This window comes from Cydia pomonella, chromosome 17 (assembly GCF_033807575.1).
Source record: "Cydia pomonella isolate Wapato2018A chromosome 17, ilCydPomo1, whole genome shotgun sequence".
Taxonomy (NCBI): domain Eukaryota; kingdom Metazoa; phylum Arthropoda; class Insecta; order Lepidoptera; family Tortricidae; genus Cydia; species Cydia pomonella.
The window spans coordinates 7,663,866-7,686,806 of record NC_084719.1 but is presented as its reverse complement, the minus strand read 5'-3'; the positions used below and the strand labels follow the sequence as shown (position 1 = coordinate 7,686,806).

The 22,941-nt window shown below is 40.5% G+C and overlaps 1 protein-coding gene across 2 annotated transcripts in view; it reads left to right on the top strand.

Annotated features, from left to right (window-relative positions):
• Nucleotides 1-3: 3 nt before the first annotated feature.
• LOC133526935 (dynein heavy chain, cytoplasmic) overlaps nucleotides 4-22,941 on the top strand; it is an 83,724-nt gene continuing 60,786 nt past the window's right edge. The window contains exons 1-22 of one of the 2 annotated variants that reach the window (XM_061863794.1): nucleotides 4-484; nucleotides 817-887; nucleotides 1,481-1,683; nucleotides 2,631-2,768; nucleotides 7,835-7,952; nucleotides 8,290-8,403; nucleotides 9,197-9,369; nucleotides 9,801-9,921; nucleotides 11,095-11,216; nucleotides 12,007-12,148; nucleotides 13,170-13,380; nucleotides 14,478-14,677; nucleotides 15,392-15,527; nucleotides 15,799-15,905; nucleotides 16,649-16,812; nucleotides 17,571-17,676; nucleotides 17,889-17,912; nucleotides 18,973-19,128; nucleotides 19,413-19,592; nucleotides 19,907-20,050; nucleotides 21,696-21,841; nucleotides 22,086-22,235. In XM_061863794.1, the coding sequence (XP_061719778.1) occupies nucleotides 244-484; nucleotides 817-887; nucleotides 1,481-1,683; nucleotides 2,631-2,768; nucleotides 7,835-7,952; nucleotides 8,290-8,403; nucleotides 9,197-9,369; nucleotides 9,801-9,921; nucleotides 11,095-11,216; nucleotides 12,007-12,148; nucleotides 13,170-13,380; nucleotides 14,478-14,677; nucleotides 15,392-15,527; nucleotides 15,799-15,905; nucleotides 16,649-16,812; nucleotides 17,571-17,676; nucleotides 17,889-17,912; nucleotides 18,973-19,128; nucleotides 19,413-19,592; nucleotides 19,907-20,050; nucleotides 21,696-21,841; nucleotides 22,086-22,235 (3,167 nt within the window). In that variant the 5' untranslated portion in view covers nucleotides 4-243. The remainder of the gene's footprint in view (nucleotides 485-816; nucleotides 888-1,480; nucleotides 1,684-2,630; nucleotides 2,769-7,834; nucleotides 7,953-8,289; nucleotides 8,404-9,196; nucleotides 9,370-9,800; nucleotides 9,922-11,094; nucleotides 11,217-12,006; nucleotides 12,149-13,169; nucleotides 13,381-14,477; nucleotides 14,678-15,391; nucleotides 15,528-15,798; nucleotides 15,906-16,648; nucleotides 16,813-17,570; nucleotides 17,677-17,888; nucleotides 17,913-18,972; nucleotides 19,129-19,412; nucleotides 19,593-19,906; nucleotides 20,051-21,695; nucleotides 21,842-22,085; nucleotides 22,236-22,941) is intronic. The other variant, XM_061863795.1, reaches the window with a different exon arrangement.

Genomic DNA, 22,941 nt, shown 5'->3' with positions numbered 1-22,941 from the left:
GTTATGACGTTGACGTTTTAAAGGTATGTTCGTAATTAGTATAATAAAACCTCTAGAAACATGTTGCTTCCGGCGGTTGTCTATGGCAACATTTGCCGATGCGTCATTTCTCTGCCCTTCCCCGCCCCTCCCATGATGTCCCACTTGTCAAATTTGCAGCTGCACGGAAACTGAACAGCTGAATATAATTCGTATATTAAGTTTAAATTATTGATTTTAAAGTAGATTATTTTTTAAAACAACATGGGAGACTCCCTTGACGGGAGCGAGAGTGCCCCAGAGGCGCAGAATGTCGTTGTGGTCGACTTCCAGGACTTCGCAAATTATCTGCGGCGAGCCGCAACGGTACTTTTGCCTGAAGACGACATTGTACCACCGGCGTTGAATGCCTCTCTCGAGGATAAAGTGAACCAAGACTGCATTAGGAAATTCATTTCCGACCCACAAGTGTCTTCTCTGTACGTTCAACGGTTCTCCTCCAAAGGCAAGTTCCACCCGTCAATTTCTTATTAGCATACTTTTTATTATTATAAGCGTTCTGCATTACTCATGTGGATGCGCTCACCGCTGCGTAAAAAAACAGTTTTTCTCACAGTTTAAGAACGTCAATTTAACACACACGCAATGTTGATTAACTGAATGTGTTATGAAATTAAATATATGAACACTAATTTAAGTAAATTGAAATTAAAGCACGATAGAGAACATTGATATTTGTAAAACAAGTTTCATTATATCTTAGAAGTTATATGACTAATTTTTTGTAGAACATTGAAGGTAAGCATTATGATTATTGAAATATTGTTGTTTGTACAGAAGATGACAATGAACAACCAACAGAGGGAGAGGAAGAAAAAGAAGCTGTTACCTACCAGATCAGTACCGAGGTAAACTTGAAGAGTTTATTATTTTCAGCTATTTCATCTACCTACATTATTATATCTTGCTGAATAGGTATTATTCTAACAAACATATGTACTGTAGGTCATGACAAAATATGCATGCGGCTGATGCTGATAGCAACCCTGCAAACATTCATTTTTACTTATTTAATAAACTCAGAAACGCATGTCATTTTGTTTTGAAAACTGGACCCCTGAAGAAACTCATTGGTGACCCCTGTTTTAGACATAGTCCTCCACTCCTCCACTGGTTAGTCCGTCATCCCCCCTGGTTCCCCCGGATCAGGTGGCATGCATAAATGCATTTCTCCAACATTATGATATGCTAGTTGAACAATTTTGCTTCATACCTTTGTTATGTTCAATTCGCTAATTACTTATAAATCATACATAAACAAAAACAAAACACAATCACAATAAAAAAATCAATGTTTATTAAAAAAAATGTATTGGTATAATTAACATTTAGCTAATAATTGAAAATGGTGGGTGGGTAGTTCTAGCAAAAAAAACATATGAAAATATAAAAATCTTTTAGGTTAAAATAAAAGCATTCTATCCATATTATTTACAAACAGGTACACTTCACCTCACCTCGTGTTGCTGCCTTTGTGTGCATCAAGAGAGGAGCAGTGATTGAAGCTGACAAGTCCATCCACAGTCAGCTGCGTCTCATTAACCTGTCCGATGGCTCGCCTTATGAAACCCTGCATGCTTTCATCAGCAAGACCATGGCTCCATTCTTCAAGAGCTATGTCAAAGAAAGCGGGAGAGCCGACAGGTATGTTTAACAAAAAACATTGTTTTAGAAAAACATTGACTTTCTTCTATAGTTATCATAAAATTCATCCTTGGGTCAATATCATGGGCATTGCGAACAACTACTTTATTTGGATATTTATGACAAAGTATCTTTATATTTAAATATTTTCTCAAATTGCAATGAAATGCTGATATAACTTACTTAAAATTTGGGTAAGATGATATACTGTAAAGGAATTTCATACAGCTTTACACACCTAGGCCTGTAAAGCAACCTTCTTTTGTTTTTAAACATCAAATTGTCTGACACTGTCTTGCCATTCAACCATGAAATAGTAGTAAATTCGTAAGTTGTTTTTAGCTGTGTAAACCTATGAATAAAACATTGATTACAATTTTTTTATTGTTTCATTGCAAGTTTTTAATTTATTGTTTGTAAAAATGGACATGTAAAAGTGCCCCTGTGGCCTATTTGCTGAATAAATGTTTGATATTTGATATTTGAGAAAAGCACTATACAAATCTCGGTGAGAAACGGGGTTGCCGGCCGCGTATCCCTATCCGGCCTCGCTATGGTTGGCCGTCTATATCTACTTGGCCTGCAACCCTTCGTTTCCCTGCCTCTATAGTAATGTACTATTAATTAGAATTCTAGGGTGACTATTGATAATTAATTAATTATGCTATGACAGCCTGGTCTTTGTCCATTTAGCCTGTTACTTAACAACAACGCAAGTTAAAATTACGCTATTCCGTGCGTACTGTACATCGCTGTATATTTATAGTTATCTGGGTAAATACAAGGGGTAGTATTCTTATAGTAAAAGCAATTGAAAAGAGGATATTGTAATAAGTATTTATGACTTGTACATTTTTAAGCAAAAGAATCCTGATATTAACATTCTTCTCAATTCAAAAACTTATGAACTACTTCTTGCCTGACTGCAATAAATGTTGGATTTTTAGGGATGGAGACAAGATGGCGCCATCAGTTGAGAAGAAGATAGCCGAGCTGGAGATGGGCTTGCTGCATCTGCAGCAGAACATTGACATTCCGGAGATCACCCTCCCAGTGCATCCCATTGTGGCTGCCGTCATTAAAAGGTAACTTCATCAAAACAAACATAATATTTATTTTCAGACAACTCAGACCCAGCAATTCCCGCACTTCTTGGCCAAAGACCATAAGAAATGAGGATTTGTGGAGTATGTGCTGACAACCTCTGATCGCCTAAGATGTAGCGCAGCGGCAATGGAGATTGATTGGACATACTCTTCGAACAGGAGCTGCGAACAGCGCCAGTATCGTGTTTGAGTAGCATCCTCAAGGCGGAGCCATAGGAGTGAGCTGGAACGAGGTCAAGACGGTAACTCAAGATATAAAGGCGTGAAAGGATCTTGTGGAGGCCCTATGCACCTCCGGGGTGCCCTAGGACCAAAAACAACAACAAGACCCAGACATTAAATATGATTTTACTTAAAAACTATTCAATAGAAATGATTTTATTGTTGAATAGATTCAACAATGTTCTGTATCTATTGCATCACCTATTCTGATATAAGGTTTATATTTTAAGATATATATATTTCCTGTTACTTATTTTGCTAAAATTTATTTGTTTATATTATGACTATGAAATTAAATACAACATATAAATAAAGTACGAAAAATACAAAGTTATACAAACACAAAAATCTTAATCTAAACTGAACTAAATCCTAAATCTAACCGACACACAAAAACTATCCGCACAACTCGCCCCGCGCCCCTCTAGATGCAAAGGAGCCCATCACGCTCGCTGCGTTGCCACGTTGAACGGCGATGGACAACCTCTGCATCAAAAACGACCCGGAGCGAGGGTCATGACCACACTCCCGCATGCGTCTGCCCACTTCACCAATAAATGTCTTGGCCTCATCACACCAACAGCCCGTGGTTTCTACGGCAAGAGGGACAAATATGTAGCTCACCAGCGCTGCGTACTTCTCCCGCTTTCGAACCGACGCCAGCTCAGCTGCTGCTCCCGCCAAACGCATGGTTTGGTTAATATGAGAAGCAGCAAAAGTATTAACGCACGTAGCGTCCCACAGCAGACATCTGCCCCTCTCCCACGGGACCAAGGTCAACCCGTCTGGCCTCTTCCCATCAGACCTACTAAGACCCGGCGGCTCCAGCACACAAGGTACATTTGCCGAGACCAACGCCCTCCGGATGATATCATTTAAGGCGTGGTGGCGTGGGTACCTTCCTGCACACCGACAACAACTTAAGGCGTGATGATCGTCCCTCTCCACCATAGAGCCGCAGATGCATACATGAGGTTCACACACCTCACAGCCCAGGCGAAGAGCCACAGCCACCCGCATCGAGTCATTATCAAGGAGGGTACCTAAATGCGGAGAAGGAAGCGCCTGAAGCCAAGCCCCAGACTCTGGCCTCGACACGGCGTTGAGCCTCGCCATATCCACTCCCGTCGCATTCTCCATCAAGCCATCGAACGCACGCTTCACCCCTATATCATCCCATGAGCGCTGGCGGTCCAGTCTGTCTGGCACGGGCGTACCCGGAATGAGAGCCGACCATACCGTCCAAGCATCCGCAGCATAAGGTATGGCTACCTCGTCACCATTCGAAGATAAAATTTGAGTGACAAGGCCGCCAACCCCAGCCGCCGATGCCAAGAAGGCCGGCAGGCTCACATCCCGCGCGCGCCGAACTCCCAGACCACCGGTCCGAACGGGAAGTGAGGCCAGATCCCATTGATTTGAATTAAGGGAGACATTCAGCAATAATTCCACAGACTCCTTTAACACGCCGTCAAAGGAGTCAATATGCGCGGGGTAAAGCCAAGTTGGTACGGTGCGCAAAAAGTACATTAATTTGAGAACGGCAAAACAGACCCGCAACAACAAAAGAGAAACGTGCGCAGAAATGTGCTTTAACCTTTCCCTGGCAGTCAGCAGAAGCTGCCTTCGCACCTCAAATGCCTCCGGAATGGCATCAGGAAAAATGGGCGAGCCAAGAAGATAAAAAGTCTGAGCAGACAGTACCCTAAGCCCGGGGAGAAAATCACAAAATGAAGGTGAAGAAAGCTGAGAATCGGGGCCGCAAGTAGGGATTGCAAACCGGATTGATTTTCAATCCGGCCGGATCCGGCCGGATTTTGGCCATGATCCGGCCGGATCCGGCCGGACCGGATCCGGATTGGTATAGGGATATTATAGTTAATTAAGTGACATATTTTTCTATTTTTTTTGCGTAATACGTATTTCTAAATCTATAATTTGAAGTTAACAAATAACTTCTTAAAAATAAAATAGAACTTAGTAGTAAAAAGTGTTACAATGTCAATATCACTTTAAAAACAAAATGTGAAATCGGTTTATTATTATATTTAACCATTTACAAGTACTCAAATTTTCGATTATAATTATGAATTTGAGTAGTTTCCAAAGCCTGATGATGGGATGTGGGGTGGGAAATGGAACTCCTTGAAAGGACAAGTTTTGGTAACTGTTCTTTGTAACGTTGACATCCATTCTAGTAACAAAAGAAGATATATATTTTACTTTTAACCCAAATGATATTAAATGTCGTACGCCGGAAAGGTACATCATAGTAGCTACATATAAAACACCCTATCACCTGTACTAAATGTATTGTACACCTTTGATGACGAAATAATAAATGATTGATTGATTAAATGCGCTACAATATTATCTTGCTCTCATTTTTTTGTGCGAGAAAGTAGTAGAATATATGATTTAAAAAAATGTTGTTTAGGGATAGAAGGGCAAATTATAGGGAACGAAACACGACACGGCGATCTCGTGCAAAAATAATAGAGTGTAGGATTAAAACCATTGCGGAAACGAAAACTCCCTAAGAAAAGTTACGTGGATCAAGTAAAGAATTGGCTAGGCGTAGAGTAGCACGTACGTACGAAGATGAAGGAAATTGCATAAAATTGGATAAAATTGTGAAGACAAAAGATTCTCTCTTAAATTTGAATAGAAAAGAATCTATATTTTATCATATATATATATATATATAATCGGAGTAAACTAAAGATTATCAATATACATATATATGATATGCTCAACTCAAGTCGGTTAAGTACCGCCGACTTAATCCTGTTCATTTGTTTAGTTTTAATCTGCTATCACATTATGACATAACATGAACCTTCTTTCTAGCATAAATTACAAATGCTTTCCATGGCATCTCCATCCCTTAATTTTTCCTTCTATTACAGTATTTATGTAATCGTCATATCATGCCACCAACATGAAAGAAGAAGAAATTCTCTCCTGTTCCCAGTTATCGTCATAATAAATATATTTTTATCTCACTATATTTAAACTTCTTCATTAGTTATTTGTTCTATTCAACTTTATACCTCTCATCCGTCGCTTTTTCCTCATCTAAAACGCACAGCGCGTGCTGTATTTAGGCGTCTTTTTATTTTACCGGATCCGGTCCGGATCCGGTGATTTTTACCGGATCCGGTAGCTCCTGAAAAGTGCCGGATCCGGCCGGATTACCGGATCCGCCGGACCGGATTGCAATCCCTAGCCGCAAGGAAAATATTTGCACTTATTAGAGTTTACCACTAGTCCCAGTTCTCGAAAGCGCGGAAGCAGAGTGATCAGATCCTGCTCCACCACCTCAGGCCTACCCCCGAGGGTACCATCATCTAGGTACCAAATGTTTAACGGGGATTGAAGCACTGAGATCGCCTTATGAATGGCGAGACTGAAGACTAGAGGGCCAAGCGGGTCTCCCTGCTGCGCGCCGACCTGGGAAGAAATGAGGGACCCATTATAAAAAAGATTTGAGGGGGACGCGTACACCTGAAAGAGGAAGGAGGTTTATATTGATAATTACTAATGACGTTGTTACTGACCTAATGCACGTCAGGTTACATAGGACCTTTTTAAGTTCTTGCCACACCTTTAGCAACACCTTTGGCACAGTCTAAGAAATAATACAGTCGGTTGACGAAGGCGTCTAGACAGGGCAACCGTGCGGGGCGGGTGGCGGTTGGGGCGGTCCCTGAGTTTCATACGCGCCATTGTTAGTATTTAGGGATATGATTTTGAGGGCAGACCCGTGTCTTGTATTGTAATTATCAATCAATTTGTGCACAATTAAAATGGTGCATACGACATGTGGTAATTATTTGTTTCAGTGTAAACAAAAATATATCATTATGATATCAATTTTAAAATTCAAAATGGAGGACATGTTTTATAGCTTATTTGTCCTCGGGCACCCCGAGGACTCTCAAAAATAAGATTACAAAAATGACATCCATTTTTAAATCCAAGATGGCGGACATGATTTTTTCTTAAAAATCGATAAGGGTGTCATATCCGAGGTTCCTCGGGGTTCCCATTACGAAAAATGACGTCCATCTTTGGGGTGCAGATTTCAAAAATAGAGTCCATTTTAGAATTAATTAAAGATGGTTGACATCACTTCTACAAACATCGACACCCATTTCAAAAAGTGACGTCCGCCATTTTTATTTTCAAAATAGATGCCATTTTTCAAATCTACACCCCCAAAAACCCAGAAAACAACACCCATGACGACTTTTTCAAAAAAGTGAGGTCTCTTCTTTATTTCCAAAATGGACGCCATTTGTAAAATTAGTATACATACATACATGAAACCGAAAAACATTACCCTCCTCTATTGGGTAGTTGTGTAAGTCTGTGACAACCCTAGGTAGGTACGGTGACCTTGAGCGGTGTCGGCATTTACGCAAACATTAAAGGCGTCGGCCCACTGATACTTTTTACACTGTGCCTTTGGCATGACTCCATAGCAGTCCAACTCCTTGATTCATTTTCACGAGTAAACCGTCCGCCCTGTGATATCCATGCAAAAGGTGTGGTTGCGTTATTTGCTTCACCTAAAGAAACGCTTTTGGCGCAAAGGTACAATCGCCATCAGATATATCGGAGCGGCCGCGGGTGCTCAAAAATATCTTAACACGCACGATAGTGCCTTGATAATAGAGGCGTGTTCAGATATTTGTGAACACCTTGGCTGCTCAGATATATCTGATGGCGACTGTAACTATCAAATAGATGTAATGGATTATATTAAAAGCCTTCTTCATCCTTGTAAAGTAGGACCTCAATAAATTGTGTTATTTCAGGGCTGCCGACGAAGGTCGAAAACCACGCGTGGCTGATTTTGGTGATAAAGTGGAAGACTCCACTTTCCTTAATCAACTCCAGAACGGCGTTAATCGCTGGATTAAGGAAATACAAAAGGTAGGCAATTATTTTTCTTTGATAGCTTGCATTTCTTTATTTTATTTTAACTTCTTCCTCGGTTTCTCATTACTGAGGATCGCGACCATGTATGCTCCGTCTCCATATTGTGCGGTCATAACCCATATGGGACACGCACTGCATGTTGCCGCCAACCACCCTTTTGACAGCATCAGACTTTTTGAGTGCTCTTCCTTGCGCACACTTGCCATCCATTTGACCCAAGATAATCTGCTTTTCTAGGTCATGCTTTTTAGACTGCATGATGGTCATATCATGCAGTCTATTATTTTAACTTACATAATTCTGGCCCTGATTTCTGGTTATCTGTGTACAGGTCACCAAGTTGGATCGCGATCCTTCCAACGGGACTGCGCTGCAGGAGATCTCATTCTGGCTGAACCTGGAGAGAGCTCTCCATCGCATTCAGGAGAAAAGAGAAAGCATCGAGGTAAGATTATAATTTAAAGAAAGTTAATTCGTTAAAATGATTTTTTTTTTGCTTACTTGTGTTTGAAGTTGACTATATATTTTCATATTTCATGACGGAACAGATGTTAAAATTGTTTATTTATTTATTTATGAGATACTGTTTTGTTATTTATTTATGTGTCCTAATTCGACACTATGGATTATTGTGTCAGTGAGACGAATTTTAGAATTGATTGATAGTGTTAGACTAACCTCGTATGGCCAATTGTCCTTTTTGGGACAAAATGTAGTTTTACTCGTAATGCCCACAAGGTCAACCACAAAATTTAAAACAGAATTTACTATTAGGACTTTGGTTCCTTTCCACTTATATACTCTGTATATTTAGATATTTAAATAAAAGTAAACAAACAATTTGCACATTTTCGGGTACTTATAATATTTATTGGTTAACCAACCAAATACAAGACCAGCTGGATTCGTCACTGAACGACCTGACTTTAACCTACATTATTTGATCACGTTATGTTTTCATCTACCCTTAACTGGCTTAAGGAGCCATTTGAGGGTAGATTTTGTTTACTTTTATTGAAATACCCAAAGATACAGAGTATAGATTGGGTCTTATGAGTTACTTTTCGTTACACAGTGGCTTTTCAATAGTATCTCTTTAAACACCCCTGGAATTGCAGGCGTCTATAGGCTGCGGTGACCGCTTACCCCCAGGCGGGCCTTGCTTGTTTGCCACCGACGTGATTGTTTTAACACAACTTTCCTAATTTTTCGATATACTTAATCAATTAATCTTGTAGGTGGCTCTAACCTTGGAGATTTTGAAATACGGCAAGCGCTTCCACGCCACCGTGTCGTTCGACACCGACACCGGGCTCAAGCAGGCGCTGGCCACCGTCTCCGACTACAACCCCCTCATGAAGGACTTCCCTATTAACGACCTGCTCAGCGCCACTGAGTTGGAGAGGATCAGGTATGGTAGCGCTACAAATGTAATGTTTATTTCAAAAACGTTGAATATCTGATAGCAAACGACCCACAGGACGGTTATATAAAGTAATTAAAACATTTCGCCATTTGAAAATCTGTAGAGTAGAGAAATAGATTGTTTGCTGATAAACCTACAGTATTTAACAAAAATAACGGGAAACCGCGAATACATTTTTTTTTTCAATGGGGCAGGTCGTCCAAGTCGGCCAATCCTCCATGCAAAGCCCAACAATTTTTCTCCAATCAACACACGATACCGAATACATGTGTGCTTAAGCGGATCGCCACTATTTTTGTTACACCTTGTATAAGGAAAATTAGTTAAGAAAATAAGTTAAGAGTGCTGCTAACTGCAGGCCTTAAAAGGCTGTCCATTTGTCAAAAAACCAGACTAAATATCATCATAACTTGCAGATTGGCTGTGCAGCAGATCTTTTCGCATCTCCGCAAGATCCGCTCCACGAAGTACCCCATCCAGCGCGGCTTGAGGCTTGTAGAAGCTATTTCTCGAGATCTCGGTCAACAACTCCTGAAGGTGAGAATCTTCTCTCCAAAGCAACCTAACTAAATATGGGATCAAAAAAATCTGAAACAAATGTTAATTATCATCACGTCTAATAAACCCTGGTAAGGGTTTAAACGCCACTAGCTTCATCAGTTCGGTCACTCTTAATCATAATTTGCGCGTTAAATAGTAGTAGATAAATAGAATACTAAATTGCACACGTTAATAAAAGTTTGAAGCAAGCAGCAGAGGGCCTACCGCGAACCACATTCGATGTGTTGCTTCTCGGCCGCACTTGTAAATTCGTACGTAAGCGTGACAGGGAGGCAACAGGTCGAACGTGGTTCGCGGTTGGCCCTCAGGACTGGACGCGCGCGGCTGCCGCCGCCGCTGTCGTCCAAAACAGGTTCATTCAAGTCTATACATTTTGATCACGCCGCTCGAAACCGGGCGGCGCGTCCGGTGGTTCGCGCGCCGCGTACGTCCAGCCCGCGGCCTTATCGGCAGGTTTTAATTTTTCGCTCTGAAAGTGGGTCGTTGTTGTCCTGAAAAGTGTGCAGAAAATGATGACTGTACTTTCTAAGAACGCGTATATAATTTTTATTATGATAAGCAGTTAAAGTTTTGGTTTTAAATGGATTTGTTGTACAATTTCCATTTTGATAATTAATTTCCCATCCCATAAATAACGATATTTTTTAATTAAATTGTTAATTTAAAGAACCCTCAACAAATACTACTGAAGTTTATACTTAGCCATATTTTTTTAAATGCACATATATTTTACTTCCCTCCTATTCGAGATAAAACAGTAGTGTTTAACTAGGGAGAAAGGCACCATTTTAGTCTCGGACTATTAGCGCTCTCAAAGTGTTCGAGCGCCAAACTATAAAACCCGATTCTTTACAACAGAGCATTGCTGTTCACTGATGCGTGCACAATTGCACGTGGATTGAAATATTGAATTAAATTAAATTATCATTTATCTTTTATCTTTACAATCCATAGATTTGTTAGTTTATCTAAGCTACGTACCTAATAACCAGTGTTAGTATTTACTAATTAACCTATACAACTAAAAAGGAACAAAACAACGTACAGGTCGCCCAGTCAAAACTATCAGGTGCCTCCGTATTCGACAGTCGTAAATATGAAGTCTCCAAAGAATTATTTTTCCACTCTTAACACAATTTTCTGTCACAGGTACTCGGCACGCGGCGCCTCATGCATATTCCTTTTGAGGACTTCGAGCGAGTCATGACGCAGTGCTTCGAGGTGTTCTCGTGCTGGGACGACGAGTATGAGAAGCTGCAGGGTCTGCTGCGGTAAGTTGCGTTGTTAATATTACTTTAGGAAAACCGAACTCGTTCTATCGAGAAAATTATGATAACAGCCCCAAAAATGAGATTTTTATGCTGATTGAATGTAATTGATTTGATGCTTCAGTGCTGCCTCCTAATCCACGTAATTTCAGTGCTGCCTCCTAATCCACGTAATTTCAGTGTATGATTAGAAAATCAGACAAATGCGAGTCGAACTCGCCCACCGAAGGTTCCGTACTTTTTAGTATTTGTTGTTATAGCGGCAGCACAAAATACATCATCTGTGAAAATTTCAACTCTCACGGTTCATGAGACATCCCCTGCCTGCGGCCTGGTGACAGACGGACAGCGGAGGCATAGCAATAGGGTCCCTTTTTACCTTTTGGGTACGGAACCCAAAAAACTGCCAATTGCTAACGATAGGGACCGTGCGCGTTGGAGGGTCTGCCATCTTGTGGCCTGAATCGGAACCATAAACATGTACATACGTCACGTGTTTTCTTGTGCATAGTAGGTTCTGCCATCTTGTGGGCTATATCGGAACAATGAACATTACATTTACGCCTCGCGCCAATAATCTGACAGCTCCTGTGCTGCCTCCTACAGTTCATGCGCGCTCCCTATAGAAGCTAAGAGACAAGTATATTAAACATTGTCGACTGTTATGAAAACTACTTACCTTCCAGCGCTAACTGGTCTTAGTTTCCACTTTATTTGTATCCTGGATTTTAAAATAGAAGGAAGTTGAATAAGGTTTCGCTTTTTCTCCTAATTGTTAAACCCTTGCCAACAGTGACATCGTAAAGAAGAAGCGAGACGAACACCTGAAGATGGTATGGCGGGTGTCTCCCTCGCACAAGCGGCTGCAGGCGCGCATGGAGCACATGCGCCGCTTCCGCCGCCACCACGAGCAGCTGCGGACCGTTATGCTCAGGGTGAGTGCTGCTAGACGAGTAAGGCAAGATGTTGTCGTCTACCTCGCACTGCTACCTATGATTTCATGCGAACTTGAGCACGTCGTTGAAGCGGAGTCGTCTTTGGCGTCGTTGGCGTGGTTGGCGACTACATGTCACATGTAGTCGCCATTCTGGAATAGCTTTTATGCACAAACAATTACTTTAGTAATGTAGAGATAAATTATTGCTGGAATTGTACGCTCCTCTATGGCATCTCTGCTCTCATCTAAGTATGTTTATAGATTTAAGCATACAAACAACGAAAGTCGCTAGAGTTAGACCAAGATAAGTCTGCAGCGATTTTGATAGCTCAGACTGCGCAAGTGTTAATTTAAACGCCTGACTTCTATGAAATTATTACGTATAAATAACACTTTCACAGTCTGTGCTGTCAAAATTGTTGCAGATAATCTTGGTCTAACGCTACTTTTGCCACATTATTGTTCATTGCATTTATAATATTACTTTCGCGTTATGTTGGACTAGATGCGGGAGCTGTCTGACCGATTCAATATGCTCATTTGAAGATTGTAATCTAGGGAATGAATTCCTAAAATGCTACGAAAATTGCTTATAGTTGTTATGTTTTCTGAATTATTTTTATCACTGCACCTACATTCGAGAATATCTGTTTTGCCCTATGGTTGGCTGGTAGAGAATGCCTTAAGGCATAAAGTCAGCCGTTGCTCATATTCTAGAACCTAAATGATCGCGTACTGTGCGGCTTAAGAGGAATGTCCCCCCACGGACGCTCCGGCTGTGGAATGAGCTTCCGAGGTTTTCCCGAAGGTTTACAGTATGTAGTTCGTCAAAAAATGAGTGTACAGGTTTCTAAAAGGTCGGCAACGCGCATGTAACCTCTGAAGTTGCGGGCTTCCATAGGCTGCGGCGACGGCTTACCATCAGTATGCTTGATTGCCACCGTCGTGGTATAAAAAAATGTATTTATTTTGATTGTGCAATAAAGTTGAAATAAATAAATAAAGATGGTATCGTGCAGGTGCTGCGGCCGCGCGCCAACGTGGCGGCGGAGCCGGCGGCGGGCGAGCCGGCGCCGCCGCTGGCGCTGCCCATGGACGCGGCCGACGCCAACGCCATCGCCGAGGTCAACCTGGCCTATGAGAACGTCAAGGAGGTGGACTGTCTCGACATCTCCAGGGAGGGCTGCGACGCTTGGGAAGCGGCTGTGAGGCGATATGAAGACAGGATCGGTACGTTGTTTAAATTATTGAAATATCGAATTGATTGTTTACCTCGTGTACTTAATGTGGACTTCTTTGCTTGTGTTTGGAAGTCATGTTAAGTGTGACTCCGATTTTTAAGGAGCAGATGGTAACCTAATTTGAAGACCTTAACAATCGTGTGGTCCACTTACTTGACAAATACAAATAATTATTACAGTACATATGGGGCTACTTTATAGCACTAGTGCGAGAAGTAGCATATTACGTTACTGTGTCGAACATTTAAAGGGCCATATGTACTGTAAAACGTTGTACGATACATGTGCGAATAGGTAATTCGCAACTCGTGTCGATTTAAAACACTCCCTTCGGTCGTGTTTTAATTTATCGCCACTCGTTTCGAATTTCCTATTTTTCGCACTTGTATCGTAATGTACTATTCTAGTGTCACCGGACTGTTTTATGTCAGATTAGAATCCCTCATTCACCTTTAGATCATTTACACACTGCGTGTTTTGTAGAGATTTTATATTGCATGTTTGACTGCCTAACAGTTTCAACGTATTTCAATAATTGTATTGCTACTACATAAATGTCACAGTCTGGAAAAGGTCTTAAAAACAAATAAGGAAGCGCTACGAATGAAGAGCGCATTCGTTCATTGTAAGTATAAACTTAGAGAAGTAACAAATATTGGTTGGGATGAACTTTCCTAAAGAAAGTAACCTGTTTTAATTGCTTAACTTGTTGCAAAATTCAAAATTCAAAAATTTATTCTGCAAATAGGCCTCAAAGGCTCTTTTACAAGTCAATACAACATTTATACTAACATCATATAGTGACATGAAAAATACATAACAACATTTATAAATACAACAGCCAATACCTGGGTTAACATTACATTATAATACTACAATAGAGATGTATAGTCTCTATGGTTAAAAACACATTAAATCTGGACATGTAAAAGGTCCCCAATGTCAGAGTACTAATACTAATAAAATTTGGAGGTGTAAAGTCTCTCCAAGTGTCAAAATAAAATTTATACTAAATAAATAAACCGCGTCTGGACTGTTAAACTTGCAATTTTATATCATTACTTATATAGCCTGTATTTTCTTTAGATCGCGTCGAGACCCGTATCACGGCTCATCTCCGCGACCAACTCGGAACAGCCAAGAATGCAAACGAAATGTTCCGCATCTTCTCCCGATTCAACGCTCTCTTCGTTCGTCCTCATATCCGAGGGGCTATAAGGGAATACCAGACCCAGCTCATACAAAGAGTGAAGGATGATATCGAGGCTTTGCACGAGAAATTTAAGGTATATTACACGGACAAATAGGTATTCTACTGAAATTTTACACCAGACTGTTGTTATGAGCTCCTTTTTAACCGACTTCAAAAAAGGAGGAGGTTCTCAATTCGACTGAATATTTTTTTTTGTATGTATGTTACTCGATATCTCCGAGAATCGTGAACCGATTTTCAATTTTTTTTATTTTTAATCGAACGGGTATAACGCCGAGATGGTCCCGCTGGCACCAAGTCGAGATCTGATGATGGGATCTTGGAGAAATCGAGGGAACTCTTCAAATATTATAGGTACATGTATGGCACTTTTGGTAATATTTGAAGTCAGTTTTATTTTTTGTTAAAAAGTTTTATAATAATCTCCAAAAAGCCCGGATTGCCATACAACTAGTACCGTAAACCGACTAAAACTAGTAGACATAAGCGACACTCAATTCCCATCGTCGTAATATGCAGACAAGTAACCCTTGCCTCTTACCGTGGCGATATCACACACGCTATTTCATAGATAAAAAAAAAAAAACGAAAACGCCTAGCTGTTAAAGATTTTTGCATTTGGAAGAGCTGGGACTAGAGGAGTTGAATATTTAAATTTTATACGATAAATCATCCGTATTTTGCTACCAAGCGGTGCCAAAAGTGACTATTGTTCTCCTGCTGGCCGTTAACCTATTTTTCCTCCATAATTTTAGGCTTATTCTTTAATTACGGTCATTGTGATCAGGTGCAATATCCTCAATCGAAGTGCAGCCGCCTCTCTCTGGTACGTGACTTGCCCCCGGTGGCCGGGTCCATCATCTGGGCCAAGCAGATCGATCACCAGCTCACCGCTTACTTGAAGAGAGTCGAAGATGTTTTGGGTAAGTTAAAGCTACCACGGACGCTTCAGAATTTCCTTCACCTTCAGATTTTTTACGGCGTTTTTCGTTATCTTCGATTACGTCGAATAATTACGAGAGATAATGCTCAAACTTTAAAAATGTTGTTTATCCTAAGATATCATTATTACATCTTACGGTGTTTATTCTAGTTTAATCATGTCAGACAAAAAGCAGCTACTACATGAAGTCATAGAGTTATACAGGCAAATATTTTATTGATGCAGATATTTTTTTTTCCTATTTTACAAAGGTAAGGGATGGGAGAACCACATTGAAGGGCAAAAATTGAAAGCTGACGGTGACAGCTTCCGCCTTAAATTGGACACCCAAGAAGTCTTCGACGATTGGGCTCGTAAGGTAAGAAAATTATGACGGTAAGCGGCTGTAGATTGTTTCCGATCTGTAGAGAATTTACTTACCATATAAATACCATAAAATAACCTTTAATTCGGCTGTTTTTCGAGGTTTTCCCGTGGGCCTACACGCTATATGGGCTACAGTATGGGGTTTTAAAAAAAAAAGTGTGTACAGGTTTTAACTCTTTAAAACGGCCACTGCAGTTGCAGGCGTCCATAGGTTACGGTGACATCACGCGGGCCGTATGCTTGTTTGCCACTGACGTGGTATAAAAAACCTTACGCATTGTGCGAGGTGACTAAGTCATATTGAAAAAAAATGCATTTTTTATACACTTTGGCTGGGATGAGGCTCAGATATCGATACGGGCAGCCAATTATTTTTGGATTGGTCCTGTAAGTTAAGTTGTTAAATATGACCTGACACATTGACCTCTCAGAATATGACCAAGGGTTTTTTTTATTATTATTTATTCATAAAGTAAGTGTTACATTCACATTTACCACTATCTGCCAAACTGTAAAACAGTTTGTTGGCAGAAAACTTATTTTGCCCTTACCTTTTATCTAAGTAACAGAAAAGATTTAGATATAGGTATATTTTGCCTTACAAGTGTCTGCCTGCCCGTTTATGAATGGTTAATAAAGCACAAAACAAGAGTGTCTATCTCGAATGATCCATTTTATCCTCAACTTGTATTAGTTCTCGAAAAGCGGCTCGTTATACAACCAAGTACATCGCAGGTCCAACAACGCAACCTCGGCGTGTCCGGGCGCATCTTCGCGATCGAGTCCGTGCGCGCGCGCTCCAGCAAGACCGGCACCATCCTCAAACTCAAGGTCAACTTCCTGCCCGAGATCATCACGCTGTACAAGGAAGTGCGCAACTTGAAGAATCTGGGCTTCAGGTATTGTTGATCCTTCGAATCCTGTCAAAGATATCATTAAAGTCACATTTTCGTAAGGTTTTATAAAAGTTTTCAAGGAGAATATAAACATTTAACCCTTCAGGTGAGTATCAGAAATTGTGGAAAATTTAACTATCATTTTGAAATGAAGTTTAAAATCATTGTTATGGGGTGGTCATATTTGCCATATAAAATCGAAGTTTGCTATTGAAAAGTTTTCGCCGTAGTATATTTTATTTAAATTCAAATAAGTCATACCTTGCAATATTTTTCTTTCGATTGAGCTGTAATATAACATTCTATCAAAAACATTATCATGTAAAATGTTGCCAAGACGAGACCATTTATGGCTTGCACTGTTAAACAGTTATCAGGTCTCGTATAGAGCCAAGCTTCTAACTCTACACACCTTAACTATACAAGCCCTAACTTTACAAACTCTAAACTTTAATCAAAATATGAGGCTTGGCCTTCGCTTTTTATATCGCATAATTAGCGCTTCGCTTGGCTCGTCTTGCCTGGAGCACTACCGTGCCCCCATATATACCAACGTAACTGTGGTGTCTATATGATTTAATGTATGATCGCGGCTTCATTGAGTTTGGAGTCGCCACAATAAAAAACTTGTACTTATAGTTTTAGCTAATATTGTAATACCTGTTTTTTGCTAATCGCGAAAATCAATATATTCTTATAAATGGTATCTATAATGAAAACTTCTATACTTTTCACTCAATATAAAATTTGTGTTGTTTCAGAGTGCCTTTAGCTATCGTAAATAAGGCTCACCAAGCGAATCAACTGTACCCATTCGCTATATCCCTCATCGAGAGCGTGCGTACTTATGAGCGCACCCTAGAGAAGGTAAATTCTTTAACATTACTGTTATATATATAAATCACAATTTTAAAACATAACATAAAGACACAGAGTTTCAGCACAAATAGATTTTAATACACTAACCGATTGGCACAAACAAACACAAAGTCTAACATATAGGCTAGAGTATACATTTCAAAAATCATCAAAATTCTTGTGTGACGTCACTAACACGAATGCATTTTTTTTGTGTGCAGCTAAATAATAGGAATCATACGAAGGTAGTTGTTATTATGTATTGGCCTGCGATAGCTGCATGTATTACCGCCGCTTCTTCATAAATATATGCGTTTTTGCTTACATCATTTAGGCGTTTTATACCAACAAATGCTATAACATCTGCACACGTGCTCCGAGGTTTTTGGGCCCATTTCTGTAACGCATTGGAGCAGACGCTCAATATAGTCTTTTGACAACTATATAGTGTCGTCGCTTCCACCTGTAAAATGCCTTAAAACGCCTCTAGTATAGACATCGATTTCTCATATCGAATCTTGGTAGTTTAGAGAGTCTATGCCTTCAAGATGTGTAACTTTGTAAGGATTCAAATGCCTTCTGGGTCGGCTTTTTTACAACACTAGTAATAAATGACAATCCTTTTTTGCTTGCTTATGTTTATTTTTCCGCACAAACGGCACTGTGCGGCGTATGCCCCGCTTGTGTACATAAGTATTTTATGTAGCATGATATGCATATGTCACATCAAGGATTGTATACAACTGATCGGTGCTGCATGTAGGATGATTCAAGTTGATTAAATATGACGTCAAATAACTCGGTAGAGTTTATCAATCGGACAGAAAACGGGACTAAATTTGGATTTGATAAACTAGGTTAAATTTGACTTAGCTTTTCTACTAGTTGGCAGAAAGTAACCAATGTAGTAACTTATTAATTTAAGCTGCTAATCCTACTCTTTAAGTCACCTCGATATAAGAACTTTCGGTTGCTTTCTGCAGAAGTATAATGTATTATGTTGCACTCGTATGTGATAACATTAAATAATAGAATATTTGCATCCCTTTTCGTATTACGGACAATATTTGAGCAAACGAAAATTGCTGAATTGTAAACGTTATTAGAAAAAAATGTTATGCGTCTATTTTGTCAATTGTCGATAAAGACGACGTAACCCCTTGGTTTCAAACTTAGATTCGAGTTTTGAGTCTCTTTGCAGACTCGATATCACGTCTGTTGGACTTAAGTAGCGGCTTATTGATCATTGACAAAGTGGCATTCTTCTCAGAGGCGTCAAAACTAAGTTTTTCTCATCGTAAACAGATCCGCGACAAAGCGTCGATAATCCCCCTGGTGGCCGGGCTGCGCCGCGACGTGCTGAACCAGGTGTCGGAGGGCATGGCGCTCGTGTGGGAGTCCTACAAGCTGGACCCCTACGTGCAGAAGCTCAGCGAGGTCGTGCTGCTGTTCCAGGAGAAGGTTTGTTGAACCAGCCAGTAATAGGCATTTTTGTACATTTGTAAGGTTTTACTGGCTAAGCAATTTGAAACGAACGACAGTCAAGCTATTTTAAAAATAGATATAAAATTTCAGTCCATTTGTGATTTTAATGCAACATTGTTCCTGATAAAGAGCCTGCAGTGTTTTTGAATTATTGATTAACTTTAAACAATGCGCTTCGCTACCTAATTTGTAGCTTAAGAGTACATTTTACTATATTTTTTTTTGAAAGGAATTAATATTAATTATTTATTACTGTGTAGGTGGAAGATCTCCTGGCGGTTGAAGAACAGATCTCTGTAGACGCACGTTCACTAGAAACGTGCCCGTACTCCGCGCAGAGCCTGGCAGAGATCCTGGGCCGGCTGCAGCGCGCCATCGACGACTTGTCGCTGCGGCAGTACAGCAACTTACATCTGTGGGTGCAGCGCTTGGACGAGGAGGTAAGTAGCTGTAATTCTGTCTGGCATGTCTATGGATGTTCGCTGAAGTAGTCTCTTTTTTACGGACATATACCAAAATATAAGGAGGAAAAATATATAAGAATCGTTTTAACCGCTTGAAATTGGTAGTGATTTTTCCGAAATTTGTTTAATTTTTTTTTTGTTTGGTGGTGGTTAGGGACGCCTTTCTAACAAACGTAAATATCGTAAAAAATTAAAGACACTTCCACAAGAACTGTTCAAAGAAATTAAGCTGTATACAGCTGGTATTGACGGTATAAATAACATACTATTAATCCATTATTCTATTACAGGTCGAGAAAAGCTTAGCGGCTCGCCTGCAAGCCGGTGTAGAAGCGTGGACGGCGGCCCTCCTCGGCAAGAGCAACGAGCTGGACCTGTCCATGGACACTTATTCCCCCGCTGAGCCCACGCACAAACCCGGCGGAGAGCCTCAGGTATGATTAACAATTCGCCATACTTTCTCAAAGCCTATTCCATAACGCGCATACATGATGGACCTATGCTACGATCATTAAACATCATCATCATCATGTGAGGCATTACAGCTGCGGGTGGCCCGTAGCCTGGTCAAGCAAATCTCTCGAGTCCGATCTATTCGTGGCTTTCCTTCTCCAACTTTTCACTCCTGAGGTCCTGATATCTTGGTATACGCCATCCAACCATCTGAGCTTGGGCCTGCCTTTACCTTTACGATCATTAAACGACATGGTGAAGAGCCGGATAAGAGCTGTTCGAGAAGAGACTAGCGGCGCTTCTGCAAGCCGGCGTGGAAGCGTGGACAGCGGCGCTCCTGGGCACGAGCAATGAGCTAGACCTATCCATGCACACTATTTCCCTGCTAAGTTGTTAAAATCTATGTCAAGACGTGAAGGTATCATAAACTACGACCATGGGGCGATGCGGACACAAGTTAGATATCACCGATCAATAAAAATGTGGATTGGAATTTTTTGTGGTTTGGAATATTCATTCACACCATCACGATTAGAGCGCATTGGATAACACTGAAAGCGAATTTGAATTGCTTACCCTTTCCCGAATACAGCTCGGTAGATATCCAGCTCTAGAAGTAGTTGGATTCGGCGTAATTTTGCTTCTCCTTCTTCTCCTCCTTCTCCGCGAATGATAGTCCCTTGTTCTTCTTCATATTTAAGAGCTGTGCTTTTGACGGTGGAGCAATCTCCAACTCGTCCGGTCCTCTGCCAAGTCCTTAACCTTCTGGTATGACACGACCTGAACCTTTTTTTTTATTTGGTTATATTTCAACCCAAATTTATTTGGTTGAAATATTTTTTCTCGGTCGGCCTCTTTTTCTCTTTCCCTCTATTTTACTTTCTATGATGTCCTTAAGGAACAGAGGGGCTACCGCGAACCACGTTCGACGTGTTGCCTCCCTGTCACACTTACGTACCAATTTACGAGTGGGACAGAGAGGCAACACGTCGAACGTGGTTCGCGGTAGGCCCTCAGATCGTGTCGTAGCAGATGTCTAATTAGTACCCCTCTTCTATTTTCTATTGCCTTTATTATATTTATTTTCTTTTTAATCCTATCTAGAACTCTCATATTTTCTCTGATATTTTCTCTGTCCAACTAATCCCTTCCATTCTCCGCCAACACCACATTTCGAAGCTTTCCAATCTTTCTCTATCTCTTTGTGTCAGTGTCCACGTTTCGCAGGCGTATAAGGCAATGCTCCAGATGTAGGATTTAATAAAAAAAAATTTACTACATCTTTATTTGTTATTAATGATACTCCCGATATATTAAAAGTTATCGACTTGTTCCAAAATAGTTTCATTTAGTCCCTATGATAGTTAATTTTATATCAGGTGTCACGTAAAATATTTATAGATTTTTTTTGAAGTTTAGCTCATTTATTTATTTATTTATTTTGAAATATTTTTTGAATCAGGGCCCATCCAAAAGAAACTTAAGCAACTGTCATGGGGACCATCATTCGACGCGGGAGGTTTACAGTTTAACTGAAGTCTTATTCCCGCACATAGTTTACTAAAACTTCATAAAATTATAAGGATTGATATGGCTTGCTTGGTACTAATACATTTTGATTTCCAGATCGCGCGTGTGGTGCACGAGGTCCGCATCACGAACCAGCAGATGTACCTGTTCCCGTCGCTGGAGGAGGCGCGCTTCCAGCTCATGCGGCAGATGTTCGCGTGGCAGGCCGTCGTCACGAGCCAGCACCGCCTGCAGAGCACCAGGTCTTTATTCATAAATGTCAATATCCTCAGTTTCTTAGAAAAAAATCGGGATTGCCTATTTCAAATTACTAGCCCTCGCTTTTCGTTTACAGCGATACCTGGTTTCCCGGTATTTCTACTAGTGCTATATTGATCCTATTTTGTTTATGAGCTTTCAACGACTTACGTTTCCGTTTTTGGTTCCTGTTAACAGATTTAATATAATTTCTTACGAATTATAATACAAATGGTTATTTTCCCATAGATACCAAGTCGGCGTAGCTCGGGCCCAAACTGCGACGTACCGAAACTTGCTCACCAAGCTACCGGGCGCGGCGGCTCCGCTCGAAAATGCCTACGACGCCATCGAACAGAAGATATCGCAGGTCCGCGAATACGTCGACGAATGGCTGCGGTATGTTGTCAATTACCTTGTTGAACTTAGATTTAATTATTTCTTTCCGGTGCATGCGACACTAAACTCAAAGTACACCACTCCTCAATTACTACCAATATTATAACAAACTATTCTCATAACGAATGAAACTCAAATGAACTTGTTACTAAAATGAACCGTTCTCGATTTGCACTTTCCTCAATATGGGCCAATTCCAAATGGACTGAAGCTCATAAAAACCGATACACAGAAGGCTCTTTTCCCAAAATACTCTAAATTTCAATCACAGAACACCCGTTTCCCATAATGATTGATTCACAAAACGGTCTTTTCCCAAAATACACTAAATTCTTGATTGTCATATTTTAGGAGAGGAATCGATGTCATCATTTATTGTTTCTTGAGGTTCGCCATGACCAAGAGGAGTTCCAGCACCGAAATTATTTTTATTGAGAAGCAAAACGGGCGCCCGCTCTCCTTTATGACGGGCACAGGTATAATTTTAGTCACGAGAACAAATTGATTCAATGTATATGTTTAGAGGAAATCGCCTTCCTCGAAAAATTTTGAGCAGTAGTAGTCGACCGCATTGCCCTATATAGTTCTATAAGGCAATACTGACATCTTAGAAAAATACTACTGTCAAGGGAATAACGCATTACAAGTACTTTCAACATAAATAGTTTTCGCTGAAAAACTCTCTTTCCTAAACACAAGTGCCGTG